The sequence below is a fragment of the Prionailurus viverrinus genome, chromosome B3, assembly GCF_022837055.1.
Source record: "Prionailurus viverrinus isolate Anna chromosome B3, UM_Priviv_1.0, whole genome shotgun sequence".
Classification (NCBI taxonomy): Eukaryota; Metazoa; Chordata; class Mammalia; order Carnivora; family Felidae; genus Prionailurus; species Prionailurus viverrinus.
The window spans coordinates 28,080,658-28,105,114 of NC_062566.1; the positions used below are offsets into that span (position 1 = coordinate 28,080,658).

The 24,457-nt window shown below is 45.5% G+C and overlaps 1 protein-coding gene across 6 annotated transcripts in view; it reads right to left on the reverse strand.

The window, feature by feature from the left end:
- Positions 1–6,305: 6,305 nt before the first annotated feature.
- The window catches only part of NEO1 (neogenin 1), a 241,941-nt gene continuing 223,789 nt past the window's right edge, over positions 6,306–24,457 (reverse strand). For 4 of the 6 annotated variants that reach the window (XM_047863473.1, XM_047863471.1, XM_047863472.1 and 1 more), the window contains 6 exons: positions 19,995–20,233; positions 19,281–19,373; positions 15,877–16,035; positions 11,631–11,894; positions 9,178–9,314; positions 6,306–8,978 (listed from right to left, as the gene is read on the reverse strand). In XM_047863473.1, coding sequence (XP_047719429.1) covers positions 8,895–8,978; positions 9,178–9,314; positions 11,631–11,894; positions 15,877–16,035; positions 19,281–19,373; positions 19,995–20,233 — 976 coding nt within the window. In that variant the 3' untranslated portion in view covers positions 6,306–8,894. The remainder of the gene's footprint in view (positions 8,979–9,177; positions 9,315–11,630; positions 11,895–15,876; positions 16,036–19,280; positions 19,374–19,994; positions 20,234–24,457) is intronic. The other 2 variants (XM_047863477.1, XM_047863474.1) reach the window with 1 other exon arrangement.

Here is a 24,457-nt window from a genome sequence, read left to right on the forward strand (position 1 = left end):
ATTTCAATAATGGGTAGAACAACTGGATCAGCAAGGCAATAGAAAATTTGAGCAATACAAACCAATTAGACCTCATAGGCATCTAGAATACCCCACCTAACAGGAGCAAAATGTATATTTTTCTCAAGTGCCTATGGAACATTCTGCAGGATAGATCATCTCAATAAATTTAAAAGAATTGAAATCAGGGGCGCCTGGGTGACTCAGTCGGTTGAGCGTCCGACTTCAGCTCAGGTCATGATCTCGTGGTTCACAAGTTTGAGCCCCGCATTGGGCTCTGTGCTGACAGCTCAGAGCCTGGATCCTGCTTCGGATTCTGTGTCTCCCTCTCTCTCTGACTCTCCCCTGTTCATGCTCTGTCTCTCTCTGTCTCAAAAATAAATAAAACATTAAAAAAAATTAAAAAATATATTTTTAAAAGAAATTCATGCCAAAGAAATTTGCAACATTTGCAAATATAAAAATTAAACAATTTTTATTGTTTAATTAACAATAAACAATTAAACAATACACATCTAAAGAACAAAAGGGTCAAAGAAGAAATCACAAAGAATATTAGAAAGTAAATTGAGATGAATGGAAACAAAACCCCAAAACTTACAAAACAAAATCCCAAAACATATGGGGTGCAACAAAACTAGTGCTCAGAGAGAAATTTATAGCAAACGAGCTCCTATATGTAAAAAAGATCTTAGATCAAAAAATAACCTGAACATTCACCTTAGGAAACTAGGAAAATAAAAGCAAAGTAAACAAATCAAGTAGAAGGAAGGAGATAATAAATGATTAAGTACTAAATAATAAATAATTAGAGCAGAAATAAATGCAATGTAGAAAAATGATACAGTCAGCAAAACCAAAAGATGGTTCTTTGCAGAGATCAGTGAAATTGACAAATTTTCATTTTGACAACTGACGGTGTTGGAGACTATAAGGCAACTGAGTCCATTTCCAAAATGAGGTAATAGGTTTGTATCCATTCTCTTTGCAAGATGCACATGCCTTCCTATAAAGTGGATATATTAGTATTAACGTGATGTTGACACGCTCAGCAGAGACGGTATTCCCTCCACCCCTGGTAATTATGGCTCTGGCACAGAATTGCCATTTCGAAACTTCCCACATAACATTTTTTTTTTTTAATTTCTGTGAACAAACTTGAACTGACTAGTTTCTTTGATCTGACCATCAATAACGGTCACAAAGATCTGTTTCAAGGGAAGTTTTCACAGGCAAATGTTACACGTTTACCTCATTTGGGACTTGGCATCAAATTAACCCTGTTAATTCTGTATCAAAGAAAATAAACTCACTACTTGCATTTTTTTTTAAAAAGGCAGACTGCCAAAAAACAGAGAAGAGAATGAGAAAGCAAGAGACTCAAAATACTAACAGGAAGGAAAGAAGGGCTATTACTACCAACCTTTAAGAAGTACAAAGGAAAATAGGAGAACACTGTATATGAATGGCTGTTTGCCAACAAATTCGATAACACTGAGAAATTGGGCAAATTCTTAAAAACACACAAACTACCAAAACCAAATCAAGAAGAAATAGAGAGAGAGGGGCAGCTGGGTGGCTCAGTCGGTAAAACATCTGACTGCAGCTCAAGTCACGATCTCGTGGCTCGTGAGTTTGAGCCCCGCGTTGGGCTCTGTGCTGACAGCTCAGATCCTGGAGCCTGCTTCAGATTCTGTGTCTCCCTCTCTCTCTGCCCCTCCCCTGCTCATGTTCTGTCTCTCTCAAAAAACAAACATTAAAAAGAAGAAGAAGAAGAAGAAGAAGAAGAAATAGAGAATCTGAATAGATCTATAATAAGTAGGGAGATTAAATTAGTAATAAAACTTCCCATAAAGAAAAGTCCAGGGGGCGCCTGGGTGGTGCAGTCGGTTAAGCGTCCGACTTCAGCCAGGTCACGATCTCGCGGTCCGTGAGTTCGAGCCCCGCGTCGGGCTCTGGGCTGATGGCTCAGAGCCTGGAGCCTGTTTCTGATTCTGTGTCTCCCTCTCTCTCTGCCCCTCCCCGGTTCATGCTCTGTCTCCCGCTGTCCCAAAAATAAATAAACGAAAAAAAAAAAAAAAAAAAGTCCAGGACCAGAGGACCTCAATGGAGAATTCTACCAAATGTTTAAAGAACAATTAACACCAATCCTTCAAAGTAGAAGAGGAGTAAGTTTTCCTTCTGTGTGTTAGTCTAGAATGTTCTTTAGCCAGTTCTCCTGCCAGGTCCCAGGCAACTAGTTTGATCCATCATTTTGCCTTCACGAGTAGACTTTCCTGTCCTCTTTCAGAAAGCTGCCCAGAATTCTAAGACCTGGGTTTTGAGTTTCTGAAAGGAACCCCACCTTATTCTTAACTCACCAGGGCTGCCCTCCACCTGTGGTACCTGGCCAACCAAACCCAGCTCGACGGGGCCCAGAATCACCCTTGCAGTGTTCCAGGGACTCTGGGGAGGGCGGGACCAGCTCTGTCATCTTCCATACCCTCTGCTCCGGCCTGCCGGGACTCCAGCCCTTAATCCGATGGCAGCGGGCTGAGCACAGTCCTAGAGGCCCCGGCCTCAGCAGGAAAAAGGATGGCTGGGATGTGTGCCCCTCTAGGTCTTCTGATGGCCACATGAAGGGCGCAGCTGCCCAGGTCTGCAGTGGCTCCTTCTCCCTCCAGATAGATGGGCTCATGGTAATTCCCATACTCACCTCAGCCTTGCCTCCTCTGCGAAACCTGTGTATGCTCCCAGGATGAGTCAGGGTGCTGCCCAACCCCCCAGCACTGGGCCACGGTAACTTCAGTCCATCTTCCTCAGGAAAGTTCAGTCAGTGAACACCTACAGTGTGTTAGGCCCTGGGGTGGGGGATCCAAAAACTAGCATGATCGTTTCCCTCGGGGAGTTCACAGTGTATTGGATGAGACAGAAATATGAATGAGAACAGAGGACCGGGGGGTTAGGCCGTGTCCTTAAAGACGAATGGAAATTCACTAGCCAGGGAAAGCCAGCAGTGATGGTAGTGGGTAGGGTGGTGATTTGAGGCAAAGGGAATGGTACAGAGGTTGGATGGTGTGGCTTATTCTGTAAGTGCAAATGGTTCTCTAATGCTAGGGCCACGTGTGGGCGAGAGGACAGACTGAGGGGCAAATAAATGTGAAGAGGTGAACAGGGCCACACTGGTCTCTTTTCCGCAGGGCAGGTGACAGGAAAGAGAACATATGGTGTTGAGCAGGGGAGAGAGGCCAGATTTGAGTTAGAAAAATCACCCCTATCGTCGTGTGGAGGCTGGACTGCCGGTGGGGCAGAGGCAGGGGTGTGGGCCAGGAATTTGCCCAACACACAACAAAGAGGAGCCACTTTGGGGGGCATTTGAGAGAGAGTCACAGGACTAGCTGAGCAATGTGCTTTGGTGAGGAGGGAATAGTTTAGAACGGCTCCCAGGTTTCTCCCTTGGGAGACCAGGGTCAGAGAAGGCAGACCCACTGGGGAAGAGCAGGCACCGAGCATACATTCCTGTGTCAGGTGACAGGGAGTGGCTCCAGGACGCTGGCGGACAGTGTGGAAATCTCTGATTGCAACCCAGACTCCAGCTGAAGTCAGCCTGCCTCTTAAAATCTGAACAAAGCTGATTGGCATTCACATCTCTTGACCTGTGAAAGGTCTCGTGCCCTCCCCTCTGCCCCCTGGATTTTTGCGAATTCTCAGGTTTAGATTCTTTTAGTCATTTCTGGCTCTGGGCTCTTGTTTCTGGTGAGCCAATCCCATTTATGGTCACGCCCACCATGCCTGATTTGTGGTCTGTCCATCACTGTGTTGGCCCACATGCCCCTTTCTTTGCTGGGGGGAAACCAGTAACTCATGCCAGGCCTTATACACATGGCAGATGTCATGCAGAATTTGGGGAGTTGGAGGGGGTTTGTGTCCTAGTTGTGCAAGGAGCAAACAGCATTAAATTTACCTCTCGGATCTTCCCATTTGAAGATGCCCTTTTGGGTACCTCGAGGGCAGCCATTTCCCACTGGGGGTAACTTCCCACCTCGCCCCTCACTCTCTCACCATCTTGTTGATTATACATGCTGCCAGCACACCTCCCCCCACTCCATTATTTCGGGAAATTCTTAATTCCTCTTCCTTTATAGTGCAGCAAGAGCCCCCTCTAACCCCTTCTCAGCTCAGCTCCAGGCCTACCTTGTCATTTCCAAAACCCATCAAGTCCCTAGTTGAGTAAAAGAGTATCTTGAGATGAACATCATCCACTCTGCTTAGAGAGCAATTGTTTTGAGTAGCACTTTTTCAATGTGCTTTTAAAATATCATGAATACTTTAAAAAGTATTACTACATACTTTTAAAAGATTATGAAAAATAGAAAGTATTGTTTCCCTTCAATTAGTCTCTCCCCCCTCTTCTCCCAGCTTTCCTGGTGAACCCCCTCCTTTGGTAGCTGGAAACCCAAGGGGAAGAGTCACGCCTGCTGTCTGGGGCCCCTCTTGGCTCTCTGCTTCTTTACCCCTGCCCATGCCCCCATCTCCATTAATCTGATGGCATGTTCAGGGATATTCTCCAGTCTCTCGTGATGATATCACACCCCTAGCAGAAGATGGCTGAAACTGGAGAGGCCGATGCACTGGGGAGAGAGGGTACTTCTTCACGTAGAGTCTTGCTCACAATGTTCATCTTAGAGCCAATCTGGAGGACATCCTTGCCCTAGTTCCCAGTACCTAGTTGGTCACCGTGGCATCGGCATCTTTACTTAGGACTGCCAGGCAGACAGGTGTTCTCTTTCAAGTTCAGCCCAGGACACCACAGGGCCATGTCTGCTGGAATGGTAGGGTCCTGGCACCAGTAACGAGAGTCCAAAGGAGGGGTGGGGTGGTGTTTGTGTGGGAAGCCTTCCAACATGCTCTATGCCGTGAGTCCTCATGATTATCTGTCCATCCATCCAGGAAACAAGCATCTGTTGTTGTCAGAAACTTCTCCTGACATCAGGAGAAGAGTCATTAATCCGTCCCCACTGAGTCCACCGTCCAGTGGGGAAAGACTCAAACTGATAAAACGTGCCAAGAGCTCCCTCTAGGGAGACAGAGGAGGGCCAGCACTGGTGGAACAGGAGCATTGGTAGAGAGGACGGTCCATGTGCAATGCCTACACACTGTCTCACAGCAGGTTTCTGTGGCTAGAATCCTGGGAGCACGAGGTGATGGAAGCCTTGCCCGGGAGGCTGAGCGGACCGGCACAGACCTTAGCCCTGAGAGCTCAGACTCCATCCTGAGGCTGCTAATGGGAAGGATGAGATTTGTGTATCATAAGGTGCACCTGGCAGCAGAGCAGCAGTGCTGACGTCAGAGCAGTTGGTAGGGACGCTGGGCTCTGTATCCCTTACACTATTGCAAGTTCATGGAGGGGGAGGGCCTGTGGCTGTTGTGTTCACCCTTATTCCAAGCCCAGACCTTCGTGTACCATGAGAGACCTCACAGCTTTACGGACTGTAAGTTTAGGCCCCCAGATTCATATACTGAAACGCTAATTCCCAATGAATTATTTGAAGGTGGGGCCTTTGGGAGGTGATTAGGTCACAGGGTGGAGTCCCGTGAGTGGGACCAGTGCTCTTAGAAGAGCCCCCAGATGCTCCCTTGCCCCTCCTCCATGTGAGGACACAGCGAGATGGCATCTGCGAACCAAGAAGCAGGTCCTCACCAGACACAACATCTGCTCTACCTTGAGCTTCCCAGCGTCCAGAATTGTGAGAAATAATTGTCTGCTATTTATGTCCTCTAGTCTACGGTATTTTTGTTACAGTAGCCTAAGCTAAGAGCCAGGGTGGAGACCCAGAGTGAGGTTGCCTGGGAAAGGTGGGGCTCCTGGTGGATGCTGCCTCTCGTGTCACAAAGCCCATGAGAGGCAGGGCAGGAGGGGAGGGCGCAGGTCTGCAGAGTGCTCAGTGTGCCCGAGGACGCTGCCACATCGGTGACCTGGCCTTTACACACCCTCCGGGGGCGGCTGCACTTCTCTGCTGGGGTCACTTGGCCCTTTGGACCAGCTGTCACCTCCCATTCTTCAGGTTGCTCCTCCCTGCAGGGCAGCAAAGCGGGGGCGGGGGGTGGTGGTGTCGGGGACAGGGACAGGACTCCCGTTCAGGGCTGTTGGACAACCCTACCACTGCCTGCAGTCTCCTGGCTCACCTGCCACACCTCCCTGCGTGCCCTGCCCATCTCCTGCCTTTGGGGTGGTGAGGGCAACGGTAAAGTCATTTTGGGGCAGGGAACAGGGGACCCCGCAGTTCTGTTTTCTCCAGGAAAAACACTCTTTGACCACACCAGAGTTTGATTGGATTAAAAAAGTGTATTGGATTTCCAATACTAAATAAAAACATGAAATTGTTTTTTTAAAAAGCCATAGAGTTTACAGCATCAACTACAGAAAAGGCCAAACAAGTGTGTACAGAGACTAGTCCCCAGCAGTCCTCCAGGCCCCCCTCCAGCAGGCGACAAGGCAACAGACACATGTGTTCCAAATCCTCCTGAAGGAAGCTGCTGAACAGCAGCTCAACTAGACATTACAAGACACACAATGGTTTAATTGCAAAAATCACAGGAAAATGTAAGAAAATGTATTAAATTGTGAAAAGGTGCAATACAGAATAGCTTTCCTTTTTAATTTTAAAAAATCCCCCGACTTTGAACAGTTATTTTATTTAAAAATAGGCCCCGCCCCCCCCGCCCCAGCTCTGTGGCAGTATCCAGGTTCCAAGGCCCTGAGGTAACACGAGTGTCAGGGTTCACGGGAGGGAATGCCCTGAATACCGAGCACGTTTCTTTGGGCAAAAGGTAAGACAGTTTCTGGGGAATCTAGCCCTCCTGGTGTCCAGAGTGCTCTGAGTGCTCTGTTCAGGATCAGTTGAAGTGCACTGGTTTTCCAGAATCCCGCCTGGCACTGCCCTCTACGACAGGCCGGCACGGTGGCGGGAGTTCCGGCATTGCACTTTTCATTGCCCCCCAAAATAATAAATACAAAGAGTTCATCTTCTAAAAAAGCAAGTATGTGTTAAGACCTAAAAAAGGAGAAGTGACCAATGTACAAAGGCAAGTGGGGTGCCTGAAGGGCCAAGGCGGGTAGGCTGGGCGCCCCCTGGTGGTCTCAGCGAGCTGAACTCTTCTTGGCTACAGAACCAAAGCCTGATGCTCCTATACTGCCTTCCACACTGTCTTCCGGGGAGTGGTAGGGAGTAGGGGAAGATGCTTGAGGGTCAGTCCTGTGTTTTGTCAGAATAGATTCTCAATAGTAAAAAACAAAACAAAACAAAAGAAAAAACAAAATAAAAAAACCCAAAAAACCCACCTCAGCTCCTTACCTTTTTAAGACAAAGAACATGAGAACTGTTGGCAAAGGCAAAGGCTTCTGTGTATGTGGCTGGGCCTCTCAGCATTACTTCACCAACCTCCTGCTACCCTGTTCTAATTAGGGGCTTCACTGAGCTGCTGGGATGGAGGAGGGGGCAGCCGCCTCCTCTGTCCCTTTCCGCTGTCCCTGTCCCGTTATCTACAATGTTCAGAAAGGAGAACTTCAGGGGTGCTACAGCCCCTGCCTGCCTCATCCTGGGAATGCTTTTCCTAAGCGGCTCTGAAACACGGCAGCGAGAGCCAGGCTGGCTGAGGACAGGAGCTAGAGAGAAGCAAGGAGTCCTGTGTGGAGACAAAGTTCCTTCCTTCACCTCTGGCCTCCCCCAGGGAACACATGATAACAGCAGGAAAGGGACTCCATCTTTTCCCCCGATTTCCCAGGAACAGGCTTGGGCTCTTGTCCTGTTCCGGCATCACTCCTGTAGCTGGAAATATGGCACTGGCGCCTCAGCATGGACATTCTTATCAGGATATGACCAAGACATCAGGGCAGCTAAGTTCTCGAACTCACCTATTGCACAGAAGAATTTTTTTTTTTTTAACTAGATCCAAACGAAACTCCAGTTGCAACTTAGTGACAATAGAGATGGACATGCCAGGAAAGGACAATAAAGAAGATGCTTCCATTCTCTGCAGGCTTCTGGAAGAAAGTACATCGACTGAAACATTCACAGACCTCAGCAGCCCCGCCATTTCCTATTCCCAACCCCCCAGCCCACCCCCACCCCAATACTTTGAAACTGCACAGAAAGCAACAAACAAGTCTTTTCAATGTTACATTTCATTCAAATAGATCTGTAATCTCACAGTGATGAGAGGAGAAAGTCAGGCCTTTAATAATTATAATAAAAAAATAATAAAAAAGCTTACAAACAGCAATGCAACATTTCCTCCCCCCTCAAAGTGATGGATTAACAGCTGGTAGAGGATGCAATGACTTGGAATTCAAAAATAAAAACAAAAACAAAAAACAAGCCAACCCCTGGAACAACCCACACTGTCAAATGACTTTCCATACATAATTCAAACAAGCAGTCAAACGTCAACCACTTGTGGAGAACACCATGGACTCCCTTGGTTTTTGATAGTGTTTTTCTTTTGAAGGTAAAATAAAATAGGACACAAATAAAATTGTACATAAATGCCAATGTCTACACTCCATAGAGGCGATGCAGTCGCAGCACGAAGACACAGCCTGACCACAAAGTGAAATGTAGGTCGTTGCACTTCTTGCCTCTTCCCTGGACACAAAATTTTGGCCCATGGTGCCCAGTCCTGCAGGGTGTCAGCAGGCAAAGGGAAGCCGCCTCGACACAGGCTTCTTCCAGGCTGACCAGGAGAAGGCAGGTGGCCATGCCCGGAGCCAGCCCCACACAGGGGCGCTGACCGGTCTGCTTGCTCGCTCTGTGTTCTCAAGTGCTGTCCTCACGTGCTCTGTACAATCCTTGCTTTCCAGGCTCCGTCCCAAGACTTCTAGACCCAGGTCTGCAGTCATGTCCCGGGGAAGGTCGTCATGCTGTCGTGATGGCATTTAGGTCCTTCATTAGTCCTTCCAGGTGGGCCATCTCTTTGGTCAGCTCATCTGGTTCATAGCTCTGCAGGAAAGAGAAAGCAGATAAACCCTCAGCATGCTTCCTGGCTCAGAGGAGATGCTCAGTGTACATCTGCTCAATGAATGAGTGCATCTGCTTCACACTTCTGGGCCAGCACCGAGGATCAGTGTGACCAGCACACTCGCAGGTTGTGGGACGTGCACCTAGACATCGTGGCTGGGCTGGTGGCCCAGGAACTTACACTCTCGGAGTCTTCCAGCATCCTTGTGGTCTCCTGCACTTCAGGGGCACTGGGAACCACCACTGGCATAGGAGGCCGGCTCCTTCCTAAAGTCCCAATGGAGGCTGTCTTCACCGAGTGAATGTGATGGTTCAGAGCTGAGGGGGAAAGCACACCATCAGGTGTAGGGCTGAGCGCGCTCCCCCCATTCCGCACCAAGGCAACTAAGGTCCAAATGCTGCTTCTGGGTGAGGGGCGCACCCAGACCCAGTGCACAGATCGGGCTCTGAAAAGGCTTCACTAGATGGAAGGAGGGAGAAAGTGGCATCTCAGAGGCCAGAGAAAATTCTCCATTTGGCTTTGGAAAACTAATCTACTCCTATGGTTTTCAAAGCGTCACCACACCTTGGTGTATCCATGGAATCCTTGTGGGATGTCCAGGAGGTCAAAATTCTTTTCAAAATAATATGAAGACATTTTTCACCTTTGCACTCAGGGTATGAAAGCAGTGGGTAAAACTATTGGAGCCTCAGCACAAATTAAGGCAGTGGCACCAAACTGTAAGTCATCAGCTGACACCCCTTGCAATGAAAAAAACAAAACAGTTTGACTGTTTCATTAAGATCATCCTTAATGAAGTAGTAAAAATTATTTTATTAAATCTCAACTTGATTACACATCTTTTCAATATTCTACGTGACAAGATGGAAAGTCTGCATAAAGAACTCCTGCTATATACTCGAGGATGGTGGCTGTTTCGAGTAAGGCATTTGTGACAGCTTGAGTTACAAGCGCAATTGTTGCTTTTATCATGAAACACTGTTAGTCCAAAGAAAGGCAAACCAGTTATTCAGACTTGAGCGTTTGTAGAAATTTTCTAGAAAGTACAAAAATCCAGTCACTTCAAGAGAAACAATGGACAGTAGTTACTGCTAGCGATAAAATTTAAGTTTCAAGTGAAAATTAGAATCCTGAAAAACTTGTGTCTGCCAGCATGAGCTTCAGAGCCTCCTAATACTCACAGCCTTTGGGGATATTAATAAATGTATTTTTAGATATTGTATAATGAAATAGGTCAAGACTTGGAGGATCTGTATAACTTACTGAACCAGTATTTTCCAAATGACTAATGTGTGATGTTTGATATCATGCACTCAAAGTACAAGATAGATGGATTTTAATGGAACAGAGTACGAACAGTTCATGGGTATGGTTTCTGATTCCACATTACAAACAAACCTATAAGAAACTACAACTTCTTGCATTTTGCTATAGTATCAAAAAAGAATATCCCGTTATCTGAAAAGGTTACAAAAATACTCTTCCCTTTTCCAACTTATCTGAGGCCAAGATTTTTTTGTATTTCAACCAAAATAACATACTGCAACAGACTGAGTGCAGAAGTAGGTATGAGAATCCAGCTACCTTCTATTAAGCCAGACATTACAGGGATTTGCAAAAACAGAAGACAATGTCACTTTTCTCACTGTATTTTTGTTTTGAGAAGTTATTTTTCAGAAAAATAAGCTATCTTCAAATGATAGATTTATTGCTATTTTTAAATGCATTAATAAAATAGTTTAAAATGTTCTGAGTTTTAATTTCTAATATAGTAAATTATAGACAGATATAGCCCATGTGAAGAAAAGTTCTCTTGGGGAGCCTGGGTGGCTCAGCCGGTTGAATGTCCGACTTCGGCTCAGGTCATGATCTCATGGCTCGTGAGTTTGAGCCCCGTGTCGGGCTCTGTGCTGACAGCTCAGAGCCTGGAGCCTGCTTCCGATTCTGTGTCTCCCTCTCTCTCTGCCCCTAACCCACTCACATTCTGTCTCTGTCTCTCGCAAAAATAAATAAACATTAAAAAAAATTTTTCTTTTAATGAAAAAAAAAAGAAAAGCTCTCTCATGGTCTCAATAGTTTTTAAGAGTATAAAGGGATCCTGAGACCAAAAAGCTTGAAAACCACTGACTTATTCTAAAACAAACCATCGTAACAGATAATAATGCGGAGAAGTGGGGGAAAAGCATGCCTTTCAGGTCAGGGGATTTTGTTGGGCCACGTGAACCTAGGGAATACAGACTTCCCATCCAAAGGGTCCCCTGGCTTCCGTGTCTTGGCCTCCCTGATCCTTCTCTAGGTTGTAGGAACCCTACAGGATGATGCACTTCTGGGAAACTGAATGGATTAGATCTGTTGCCCATACCCATGGCCACTGGGTTTTACCATCAAGGATTCTGCACCCAAAACACGATTTGAAAAGTCAGCCCTCACTCCCCACCAAATTATTCTCTGGTTCATACGCATTCCCCAAGGAGGGGAGCCCATATACTTCCTGAGAGGGGCAATGACTTCCAGCTACTCTAAGTTGCTAGGATAAGCTTGGAAAATACTTGCTTTGTTATTTTCAAAGAAGTGACTTTTGCCATAAGCCAGAGCCAAAGGGTCCCTCCAGTGGTGCTGCCGCCCTCACTCACCTTGCTGGGATAGTAATGGTGTGCTTGGCAACGCGGGATCATAGGTGGGAGGACCTGGGGGCGGGATTGCCGGCACAGCAAAGCTCTTCAATGGGTGGGAAGGGCGAACGTGGGCTGTAGGAAGACTCTGGCCTGAATCTTCCTCTTGGGAGCTGGCCAAGTAAGAGGAACTGGTAGCACCTTCAGGATCCTGGTGATCAGTACAGCATGTTTGAGACGAGGAGGCTGGCATGGTGTCAGTGCTGGGGGTATTTCGAACGGATTCTACAGCAGGAAAGTCTAAATGTTAGCATTTCTTCTACCATGAAACATACGCACATACCGGGGTTCTGGCTACTTCTAAGGGCCCCTGAAACCAGTTCAATAAGCACTTAGGATCAGTGCTAGTCCAAGGGAAGATGGTTTAGCACTACTGACAAGGCCAGGTAGGAATGGACTAACTAACCTAAGAGAGTCCCAAAGAATTTTGTCAACCAGCCGCTCTGCTGGAACCTTCTCACCTACACAGCTAAGTGGTCACAATTTTACAGATTTAAAGTTCTCCTCAGTACTTACTGTGTAGTACACAGAAAGGTTCCTGAGACTACTGTCTATTAAGATGTAAATAAGTATAAAAAGAGATTAAAACATCACTCCTTGACACTCAGCCTTAGAAGCTGGTCTTTCATAGAGTACACATCTAGTCACTAAGGCTGGCTGGGTACCTGACAAGTATCTGCCCACAAGGCCTGGTGGTTACTACAGGAGAAGCAATGCCACAGGTGGTGAATATATCCTTTGTGGACTGTGTGCAGCCTCACCAGAGCAACAGCCCCACAGCTCAAGTGAGACCTGGACAACCAAATAGTCCAGAGGTCTGCAAATAGCTTTAAGAGCATGCCATAGGAGGGGTGTTTGGGTCCAGAGGGAAAAACAGGGGTAGATCAGCTTGGAGAAGGGGGAGACTAAGGAAGAACGTGATAATCTCAAAATACGTGAAGAGGGCTCAGAGCTGTTCTAGAAGGCAGCATGGGGGGATGGAAAAAGCACTGGCTTTGGAGTCTGATAAACCTGGACTCTAATCCTGGCATACTAACTGGGTGAATGTGGCAGTCACTGAAACTCTCTGTTTTCTTTTCACCTACAAAACAGGAAGAATAAAATAACTCACTGAGGATTGAGAAGATGTATGAAATGTGCTGAACACGGGACCTGAATAATTGATAAGGCTCTTTTCTTTGTAAATTACTGAGTGCTTATGCTGAGCCAGGCACTATGCTATGCCCTTCGTATTCCTTACCTCCCTCAGTCCTCATACTAACTCAGAAGGCACTGGGAGGTTAGGCATCGCCCAAAGATGCAGACAGAATGGGTAGGGCAGGGATCGGAACCCCTGTGCTCTGACTCCCAAGCTCATGCTCTGAACTACCACGTCAAACTGCCCTTCCATTTCCAGTACCACATGGCCCCTGACCCTGCAGCGGCAGAAGCAGCACCAAGACCCAGGCTGGCCATAAGAGGAAGCCCTTTCAAACAGGGGTGCAGACCAACATCCCTGTCCTGAGAAGGGGCCCAGAGGCACCAGCTCTCCTCAAATAGGCTGCACCAGCTAGTCAGGAGGAGGGCCTCCCCTGACTCCTAGAGTCCTCAACCTTAAAAAGGAAAATAAACCCTTTTAAGTAGTAATGCATGAGTAGCCTGAAGAAATCCAACCTATTTCCCTGCCTGTTTTGCTGAGGTATCACTGAATCTCTTCCCTTGGGCTCTTAGGAGACAAGTCACACCAGTCACGAGTGCTACTCCCTTAGCTTAAAGACCTTGGGTCTCAGGGATGAGGGACTCCCCTCCCCCTAGTGCTGAAAGCCTGGCTGTGATGATAACCCTACTAGGACTAGGTCACTTCTCATCCTCTCAAGAGGTGCACCAAGGACCTTGTTTCTTGTGCTTGCTTAAACAGCCACAGCCACAGCTGGGAGCTGCTGGACCCACTCCGTGTGATCCTCGGCCAGGGAGAAGCTGGTCAAGGAGGGTTGCAGGGAGTAGCAGAGAAAAAGACAGGCTCCAATCGGGACCGTCAGCTTGTATCGGCAGGCGGCTGGGTCAGCTCTGGGCACAGAGGCCTACCTCGGCTGCCTCAACGGCCTTAATTTCATACATAAGCTTCTGAGGGCCAAAGAGATGGTGGGAAATGTAAAAAAAGAAGATAGGGCTGCCTACATGAGTGAGAGCCCTGGCCTGCTGCCACAGACCAGGGCTGTCTTGTGGTGTAACTACAGAGGGCACCAGGCACACTATACTCTCAGTGAAGGGTGTGCCCTGAAAGTGTGCAACACTGCTGGCTCCCGAGGAAAACTATGCTGTAACTAAACTTCCGCTTGGTGAGGAGTCTACTTCCTGACTGACTTACCTCTCAGAGTTTAAGACACACAAAGTTCACACTGGCCAAGGGCTTGGACAAAAGGAAAGTGCTCTTCCTACGTCAAGTGGTGGTGACACAGTAAATGGTCTCCAGAGCAAGGACTGCCCTGGCCGGTCCGAGTCACGCCTAGCCCGCATGTGCAGGGCTGGTGGCAGCTCGGAGCTCCAGAGACACAGGGAAATACAACAGTGAGAGAATGCAGATGATTTCTAGAGACTTGCTCTATGTTTCAAATCTATCTTCAGTGACTTTCCCAGTCATTAGTTTACCTTCTTTATCCCCCTGGTCATTAAAGTGAGGAACCCTCTAGTGATGCAGATCTTTACTTTGCCTTCTCTTCACTCTCTGCCCAAGTCCGTACAGACTAGTGCTTTCAGCAGCACTAGACTACCTGGCTGAGGGCTGGGCGGGGCTGCCCTGCTTCTTGCCAACCTTTGACCCCTCCTAGTCTGAGAGGAAGGAAGAGGGGCTAATCTGGATGGGAAGAGCCTACCATGCACTCTGGCAGGCCCACATCTTAGTGGGTGGGACTCCTCTGGCTTAAAAATAGAGAAACAGAGCCAGGACATAAAAATGCTTTATAAGAGCACATCTGGAGGTCTGCTCTCTGGTCCCTGTTCTGAGACTAAGTCTGTGAGCCAGAGGGTGGTTCTCCATACAGCCTCTGGCAGATGGTCTCTCCCTGGGGCAGGACCCCAAACCTGGATCTTGAGGGAGAGAGCATAAGGCCAATTTCTGATGTGGGTTTAAGTGGCGTTGTCCAAACCAAGTAAAGCTTTGGGAGAGGTAATTGTGGGAGTCAGTAGATCCCTAAATAAAGCTTTGACCTTCATTTGATGTTTTAGGTATATTTCAAATTGATCAAAACTTAAAGGGGAGGGGGAGTGTTACTGGCAACCCAAACTTCTAGCATGAGGTTTTGAGGTGCTTTTAAAAAATGAAATTCACTTGAAGTTCTCTTGTTTTCCAGAACGACCAAAATTTAGTCCTACTAGTAACGTCATAACTATTAATAGACAAGTTTCAAATGGTGGAAAAAGAACATACTGTACATATGAGAAGCTACTAGATTTTTGCCTTAAAACTGAGAAGATGGAAGTTCATTCTCATCTAATGAGGAAGTACAGTATTTGTTCCGTTTACTGTCTCCTCACCTTCACGATTTCCTCCCTAAAACTGTTTTGATAATGCTATGTCCTGAGATATCCCAACTGGGGCATGGTTGTCTGGCAATGCACTGCAGATTTTTAGGCTAATTTCTACCTGTTGTTTAGAGATGATCTGTGTCTGTGCAGCCCCTTGTAACTTCAATCGTCCACCGGGCACATCCTGAGGTGTACAATCTGAGGCACAGAATTCAATGTGGCCCCGCGGTACTCCTCTCACTCCGGGCCACAGCAGGAGGAATGCAGTGAGACCTCAGATGAGAATTTACCTTATGGCTGCCCTCCAGACCCTCCCAACATCAGGGTGACTATGAGGCAAAGGCTACCTCTAGTGTCTGAAAAATCACCCAGAATGAGATTTCCTTTCAGATTGTAAGATTAAAAAAATAAACTTGAAAACATGACTGAATTAAGATGCAACTTGATGGAACAGGACATGGTTATGTGATTAGAGTTACTGTGTTTTTACTGAAAGAACACCTTGCACTGAGTACTTAACAACTTAGGGAGAAGAAAATGGGGTGAGTTTTATAGAAACAAATTTGAGTCAGTAACAGAAATGTTATGATACATAAATAACACAGAAAAATTCCAAATCCTTCTAAGCAGGGCAAGTCCTCCCCATCTGGGCTTGCCAACTCCCAGGATGCTTTCCATCGGGGGCTCGAGCCTCATCTCTCACCTGTGGAATTGGCCCTGTCTGAAAGGGACAGGGATGTGCCAACGGGCCACGGGCTGCCCGGGTGGTAGAGATGACTGCGGGCTGGAGGAGCGAGGCTGCTGGAGTGGAAATGATGGTGAGGGTTATCGAGGGGATGGATGGGATGGGCACTAATCACAGCTGTGAACGAACACAAGACAGAGAAGTGCTTAACGTGCTTGCACACACACACAAGTACAGTTCAAGAGCAAAGCCGCCCCTGCCCCTCCCATGCGGTACGACCGTTCCCTTGGCTTCTGGGTGGCAGCTGGATGTGAACAATTAGCCATGGATTTTACATTTGTTTTTTTTTTTTAAATCAACATACTGCTATGTATTTGTCTACACACACACACACACACACACACAAAACAAAACAAAAAAACGTTGGAGGAATAGGTACTAAAATGTTTATGGGGATTATCTTGTGGGGAAGAGTGGTCAGGAGTCAAAAAAAAATTTCTTTTGGTTCACCTGTATTTTCCAATTCTTCTACAATAAACACGGATTACATGAGTTATTAAAACATCGAACTGAATATGTCACAAAATATAAATCCATTAGCAAACAAATGATGGTTGAGGTTTCTATCATTTTTTTTCTCCTGCTAAAAAAAAATACAAGTCTCTTTCCCTCTGATTATATTCCTAATGCGTTCCATTTTTCTTACAGTTGGATGAGGCATGCAGTAGGCATTGAGGCTGAATGAATGAGTAGCCGCTTAATCAGTTTTCGTCTCTTAAAAGGATGCAAATGGGCCTGAACTCCAAAGTTGTAAGGAAAGTATGGAACACAGGCCTATGGCACCATCTCTGACCGCTTCTCTTCTCGTCTGGAAGCTCAGCCACATCCATTCACATTTTAAAATATAAATGGATCTTTCCTAATTGCCTCTTTCCATCCCACAAAAGCTAAGGAATTAAATTTGCTGCATTTAGCTATAGAATCCAAGTTTCCACACAGATATCTCATATACAACCTTCTATGAAGACAAAACACTTCTTTAATGAGGCTTCATTATTGATTGAGATGCAAACAAACAAAACCAGAAGCCCAACATGGTCAGCTCTAAACCCTTAAACAGGCAAACAGGTGGGGCTGATTAGGAACACAGGGGATCTTTTTTTTCCCCTCTAAGTAAAGGCTTCACAAACTATGATAAAGCTTAATTAGCCTTTGGAGTCTATTAAATGTCTCTGTCATCAAGGATCTCCCTAGATCTTTGTGAGGCCACTCAAAATTACTCTGGTGAAGAAAAATCCTAGTCAATAAACAGGATGCTTTTATTCTCCAGCTATTTCCTGTCCTGGCCACTTGCTGGACAAGCAGATGGCTCCACCAAGAGACCAGAAGGCTCAGGTGGTCCTTCGGAATAAAACACTTGGAAAAGCTGGCAGAGGAGGGTTCAGGGCAGTCTGGGAGTCAGCATTTCCTTTAGGGGGAAGATAGGTGGTTTTTAGGAGCAAGAAGCTTCAGAATCAGCATTTTCTAGAATTGAGGCTAGGACGAGGGAAAGAAGCCTCCTGATTTTTACCTAGGAAGTCCAACCTGCAAAGCATCCTAGGTATGCAGGACTCTAACAAGAAAACAAAATTGACTTCCTCTTTTTAAAGGCATTTCCAATCTTTCCAAGTAGAGTAAGTAGAAAAAGAAAACAATGTGAGAGTGCCTGCCTAGATTACAGCTGGCAATTACTAGCTGTCAGCTGACTTGGATCCTGATGCTTCTGAGCAAGGTCTTGTACAAGGCTGACCGAGCCCAGCCCAATGCTGGCAATAGGGAGGTGGATGGTGAAGACAGACTTCAGGGAGCTGCAGCTTGAAAGGACTGGAGCCACAGGCAGAAAAGGAGATCTCAAAACCTGAAGGTCACAAGTACATCAGGGTACCTGGTTTCCAGATTCCTGAATTAAAGATTCCACTCACTCACCCAACCATTAAGACACAAATTAAATAATACTGTATATTTATGTGTACACCTTACCCATCCCCCTCCCAAAGAAAGAAAAAAGAACTGTTAGCAACTGGTATAACATATCTTTTCTCCTTAACATTTAAAAATAAGCCAGTTCAAGTAAAAACTAAAATCTTATACGAAACAAATAAGCAGTCAAGCTACCATCTTCCTATAAATTAAAAGCAACTTTAATGGATTTACTCTTTTAAGACATTTATGTTTTAAACCTGGGGACCCCATCCTGGGCACCTCTTATAAGAGGAAAACCATGTTTTTCCCCCTGCATGTTTCCAAGTTCAGGCTCTTCATTTTTCATCACGGTCCCTGAGCAAAAACTACTTCGTGCAGAAATGACTTATTAACGAATCAGCCTTTCTCTTCCAAAGCTGATTTTTAGAGGCTAGTGCCTACATGTTTGTGCACAGTGTGTGTATGTGTGTGTGTGTGTGTGTGTGTGTGCACACACTTACACACTTGGGTGTTTCGCCAGTTTCCAAGCATAGGGAGTCATGGTTCATTTCTTTGTGTGTAGGGTATCTGCGGTTTAAATCCCTGCCACTTGTCAACAGAAAGATGCCTGAGAGTTCTGAAATCAGACATCTTATGAAATGAATAACAAATTCAAAGGCTCATTTAGGTTAAATTGAAAAGTGATCTAATGGATGCTTTAGGATGGGCAGTGTTAAGGCTTACTGGGCACCTGTTCAGCTTAGAGCAAATACTTCCAAGTTTTTTAAACTTGCTCTTAGTAGGCAGGTGGTTTTGTATCACTCTAGGCTGGTGCAGGGACCCGCACTGAGAGCCCCACTGTGCTAGCTAGTCTGAACTGCTTCCCTATCTTGAAAACAGTGACAAGGGAGAAGACACAGTTGTTTTAAAAAAGAAATTGGTCTGTCCCATTGCCTTTGGGTTTTCAATCATGATATTTCACATGTTATTAAAGAAGGCTAGGTAACTTTATGCTTATGAAAGTGAGGCAAATAAGGTTTCAAATAAGGTTGAAAAATTGTGTTTTAAAAACTCTGTTTTATAAACTTAAAAATTCTCTAAAATATAAAGTCCATTAATTAGAAAAAATTCCACAGGTGCCCCATCAACACTGAGTGCGTATCAGGAAGTCTAGGGAGTACTGTGAAATTTGGCTTCTTCATTTGTGCCATGGAGATGCTATGCACATAATCAGGGAGACTGGCAACTTCCCTGTTCCTGAGAGACTGAGGGAGTTAGCTTTTTAGCTTATTTATCTAAAGAAAATAGTCTCACGAATAATATTGCAAAGTTTGTTTGGTATTTCTTCCCTCAAGGTGCCAGCTTCAGTGGGTTATCTTTTGTATTAGGATCAAGTGAAGTCAAAGAGATCATTCATAGTTGCTCCCCAGAATGACTAGATATACTGATCGCACAGGGCAAATGAGAGGCTTTTAACTTACGTTGGGGTGGCTGGGAGTCAAAGGGCATCATCATTTTTGGTCTCATTCCTCGCCTTCCAGCCAGTGTAGACATGCTGTCCTCTGACTCATGCCCTAGACATCAAATACAGAGGTTAGTTACAGGTGTATGCCCTACGCCACTAGGTAGGCTCAGCAGTAGAACATCTCTAGTGGGGGACTCAGGACTCACAAACACCATGATGGGGATGAGGTGTTTCTGCAGGAAATGAAATAAAGAGGCGAATGACCGGTAATGCATTACAGGAAGTCTCTGCTGAGAGTCAATGCAGTTGACACAATGCTGCCTACCATGCTTCAGTGTGGTGTCTGTGAGTAAGGGCATCCAGACCAGAACATTCTGAAAACCACAATGACAGGTGGACTCCAAATGAAGGGACAGGATGAAATGTACAGACGTGGGCTAGGTTGTCTCAAATGTTTGAGTATCGAGTTGGCAACACATGAGAGGAGACCTAACAGATCCAGAAAGCTATCTCATCTGGGTACAGAACCTCTCCCCCACGACAAGCTAGCTATTCTTTCCTTTTTTTTTTCCTTCAGGTTAGCTATTCTTTACCTGATGTTGACCAAATCCCACCACACAGATTTCTTTAAACCTAACCTCGCATAGGAATCACCAAATTGAGGCAACTGTAGAAAACAGAAAATGATTTAAATGGAAATAGTCTCCCCATATTTGGGGATAACCTGCACCTCTATATGAATTCCGCCTTTGATGGATGTTGCTGTCCATGGAATTGTCAACTGGTGTGATATCTTGAGAGTTCCGAGGAATTGGAGTATCAGTCATGATGGGATTTGGGTCTGGAGACTTATCGATGGGTTTCAGCTCCAGTCTCTCATGATGGATCCAGAGGTCTGGGGGTTTGACATCTTTGGAGTTCCCTTTGTACTTGTGGGAACCATTCACTGATTTGCAAGCAGCTCGTTTCCTAGGCACAAATTTAAGAGGGTTTTTTTTTTTAAAGTCACGCTTTTGAACATATTTGTCAAAGGCTTGAGTGACTAAAACTGCCCATCTGAGAGATGCTTCAAGCAAAGGCAGAAACTAAAACCACATAAACGAAACAACAAAAAACTGAGGCAGTAAGTTCACTTCAGGGAATAATAAGGGTATCTCTGCTCTGTCCACCTGTATTTAGAGATACATACAAGGGCACATTTGACTACTGCTTTGTGACTATTTTTTTATCATCAGATTAGACAGCATTTTAAGATTAAACAATCTCTAAAGCAGAAGGTTTCTCCTCCAGTTCCAAACAATAGACAGAAAACATTAATTAGAAATGTAAGAGTGGAGTAGAGGTAGTCTATGGCTCATAAAAAAGGAAGGGAACATTTTAGGTAACCCAAACAAGGACTACCAAACAGGTAAAGTCACGAAAGCAGATGACAGTGTCTACTCCTCTGTGCCTTAATTTCTCCATTCGCTCACTCATCCACTCAGTAAGCATTTATTAGGTGTCCATTGTATGTCAGTCAATCCCTGTATTGGCTTGCTGTGCCCACAGCATTTCTGGTCAAGTGAGGAAGACAGATATTGAACTAAGTATTTTAAAATATTCTGAACTTAATGAAATGCCAAGAGTTACAGTTACTTCTTAATAGTTGCACATAAGGCGGAGAGGACAAACCTGGAGGAAGAGGTGACGCCAAAGTTAAGACTTAAAGAAGGAAGGGCGGAAAATGCCTTCCAGGTGATGAAATCAGCTTATGTCAAAGTCCTGCAGCAGAGCACAACAGCCTGGTGTATCAGAGGGATTGTAAGAAGTCCTGAGTGGTGGGAGCACAGTGAACCATGGGAAGAATGACAGGAAATGATGGTGGAAAGGGAGCCCAGACCATAAAGGGCTTTTAGAGACATGCCAAGAGTTTAATTTCACCACGTGGTTTTAAGCAGGAGAGTAAGAAGATCAATTTTGAGTTAAAAATTTATGCTAACTGTGGTGTGAAGAACGGATTTATGTGGTAGGGGACAGAACAGGAGACCAAACAGGATGCTACTGCAACAGTCTTAGCCATGACTGATGGTGGTTCAGGATAGTGGAATGAAGGAAAGGGGCACACTTGACAGCTATCCAGGGGGCAGAAATGACGAGATTTGGTCATTTGAGATTTGGTGGGGTGGGAGTAACGAAGCAAGAGGAGCAGATGATGAAGACAAGGTGTGAGGATAAGCCATTCACTAACATTGGGATTAATGCAGTAGAAGCAGGTTTCACAGAAAAGATTATAAATTCTGTCTTGGACATGCTGAGTGCCTCTGAGACACTCAAGAGGAAATGCAGAAGAGGCAAGTGGTGTGCAAGTCCGAGACTCAGAAGAGAGGCCCTGGCTAGAGATAGAAACACAGAAGTAACTGGAATGCCAACAGTAAATGAAGCCATGGGAGCAGATATCACTGGGGAAGAGCATAGAGGGAGAAGTCAGCCTAGGACCAGACCCTAAGGAAGGTTTGTATTTGATGGCTGGGTAGACAGGAGGAGCTGTGAAAAAAAAAACAAAACCATACAATCATGAAATACAAGAGAAGAGAATGTTTCAAAAGGAAGGAGTAGTTGAGTTGAACACTGTTGATAGATTAAGATGAGGACTAAAAAATGTCTACTGGCTTCAGCAATATGGAGGTCACTGGTCCTTACCAAAAGCAATTTTGATAAAAGTTGTAGGAGCAGAATCCAGATTGAAAAGGACTGAAGCATGAGTAAGCAATGGAAAAGTGGACGAGTGGACGCAGTAATCAAGAAATTCTTTGGTGAAGGGAAAGACAGGGGTTTGTAAAAGGCCAGTGGTAAGGACTACGCAGCAGAATAAGGGTTATAATTATACTGATTTCTTAAGATGAAAGAGTCTGAGCACACTTAACTGCTGAAGGTATAGAACCGAGAGAGTGAAAGGTTGGCTGTGCTAGAGAGGGGGTAACAGCAAGTATAAGGTATTAGAAAGATGAGAGCCACTGATCCAGAGGATAAATGAACAACTGGAGGAAGTATGCAGAGGAAGGTTTTTGGATCCAGTGGTGGTACCCGGAGGTAGTTCTCATCTGCCACGGGTAAGGCGGCTAATGAGGAACATGTTGAGAAGCAACGAGGCCCTAAATGCTTGGTCATCATTGAGGTTGTAAGAGTCTATAAACAGCTACAATTGAAATGGGAGGTACTTCAGGTATCAGAAAGGGAGAAAAGTGGTAAGAAAAGCTCACATATTTTTTAGTATTCATGGAACACCTGGAAAGATGGTCACTGGGAGAGGGGGAGGGAAAGCTCCATGAAGACTGAATACAATTCTTTTTGAAATGTTTGTTCATGTTTGAGAGACAGTGTGAGTGGGGAGGGGCAAGAAGGGAGGGGGATAGAGGGTCTGAAGTGGGCTCTGTGCTGGTAGCGGTGAGCCCTATGCGGGGCTTGAACTCATGACCTGAGCTGAAGTCGGATGCTTAACTGACTGAGCCACCCAGGTGTCCCCTCGGTACAATTCTTCTTAAACCAAAGGACCCAAATCTGTAGGACTTGCAGATTCAAGTACAAAGTACAGAGCCTATTGTACAGAGCCTATTATCCACTCAGTTTCCTACCTCTCAATCTGAAGAATAAGTATTTTTTATTTACTTTGAATTTTAAATTCCCCAAAGCACTAAGGAATTATGTCACTTTGTTTTTTTAGACTCTTTTAAATAAAGATCTCAAGGTTTCTGAAACTAGATATAAAACTAAGTTCATAAAGGTAAATAAATGTGAAATGCCAAACAAAGAAGCTTGCAGGAAAATTCTAGAGTAGAAATAATGTCATCTCTGAGGCTTTTAAGAGAAACCGTTTTCTATAATCAAAAGGGGACAAGGAGAGGTGTAAGAGGCAGTAACCAGGAGGCTTATAAAAGGAGCTCCCATTCCCTTGGAAAAGAGATGCTCTGCAAGATCTAGAAAGCTACTTTCTCTGGGCAAAAGAAAGATTCAGCACCTCACATAACGTACACAAAATGACATGAAGCTGTCACTAGTGGCAGTGACAGGGTGGTTAGTCTGTACTCGTCCCCGGTACTAAAACCAAATTCATTGTTATCAAACACATGCATCTCGCCTTGGGCAGACCAAGTCTGAGGGATAATCACAAACACTGACATGAACTGGTCTCTCTCTCTTTTACGCAGCAGTATCTCCATCTTATGATCTTTTAGGATACTGCAACTGAAGTCTTTTTGTTGCCCATAATGTGTTTTGCTATTAGGGCTAGCTCAGGAACCTTTTTATTTTTGGTATCTGTCTCGCTGGCCAGATACTATATAGGAGTTGAAAGCAGTGTTGGGTCAGGGATTCTGTCAAGTTCAGGAGTGTAGGCTGTTATCAAGCAGTATGTAACTCAATCATCTGGCTATCTGCTTTAAACAATTACCACGGCCCTCAATATCTCAGAGGAACTCAGAGCTAGCAGCCACCTGACCCCTCTGCTCATTTGATATTCCGATCTTAAATGAGCCTTTCTTATTCCCTAAATCAGTATCTGTCCCCACTGACCCCCAACCTGCCCCTGCCAGCCCTAACCTCAACTTCCACACTTGGTAGCACTTTCTGGAAAATATTCTTAAACTTAGATGTAGAATAAAGAGGGCTGTGGCCTTCCACTTCAGGTATATTTGTGCCATGAAAAAGCTTGTAAGAATGCCCATAAACCCCTGTCCATCTGGCTCACCGTGTGCACCTCTAAACAGTACTCCAAACCAGCAAGGCGGGATGCAGTCCACTTTCCTCTCCAGATCTATTCTCTATGTGACCCTGTGACCCGAGAGGTTGAGTCAAATGAACTATATCTGCTTTATGTGGCTTCCTATGGATCTGGCCAACAGAAGACACAGGCAAGAGACTGGAGAGTAGGAGTTTTTAGCCTGTCCCCTCCCTGCTGGGCTAGAGGTTGGCAGAGACTACATTCCTACAACCACACCCAGTTCCTGTCAGAAAGCCCTCTCCTACTGCTTCAGACCTCTGAACACAGCTATTCTTCAGAAAGACCTCTTGCCGTTTTAGGCCTAAGGGTGACAGTGCCCATCATGGCTGCTGGCCCTCAAACATCTCTGCCTCTTTCCTAACCCCACCTATGACTTTGTGAATGTCCTAAAGGGACCATTTAGGAAAGAGTCAGGTTAGGAAAAGAGAATCTTCCTT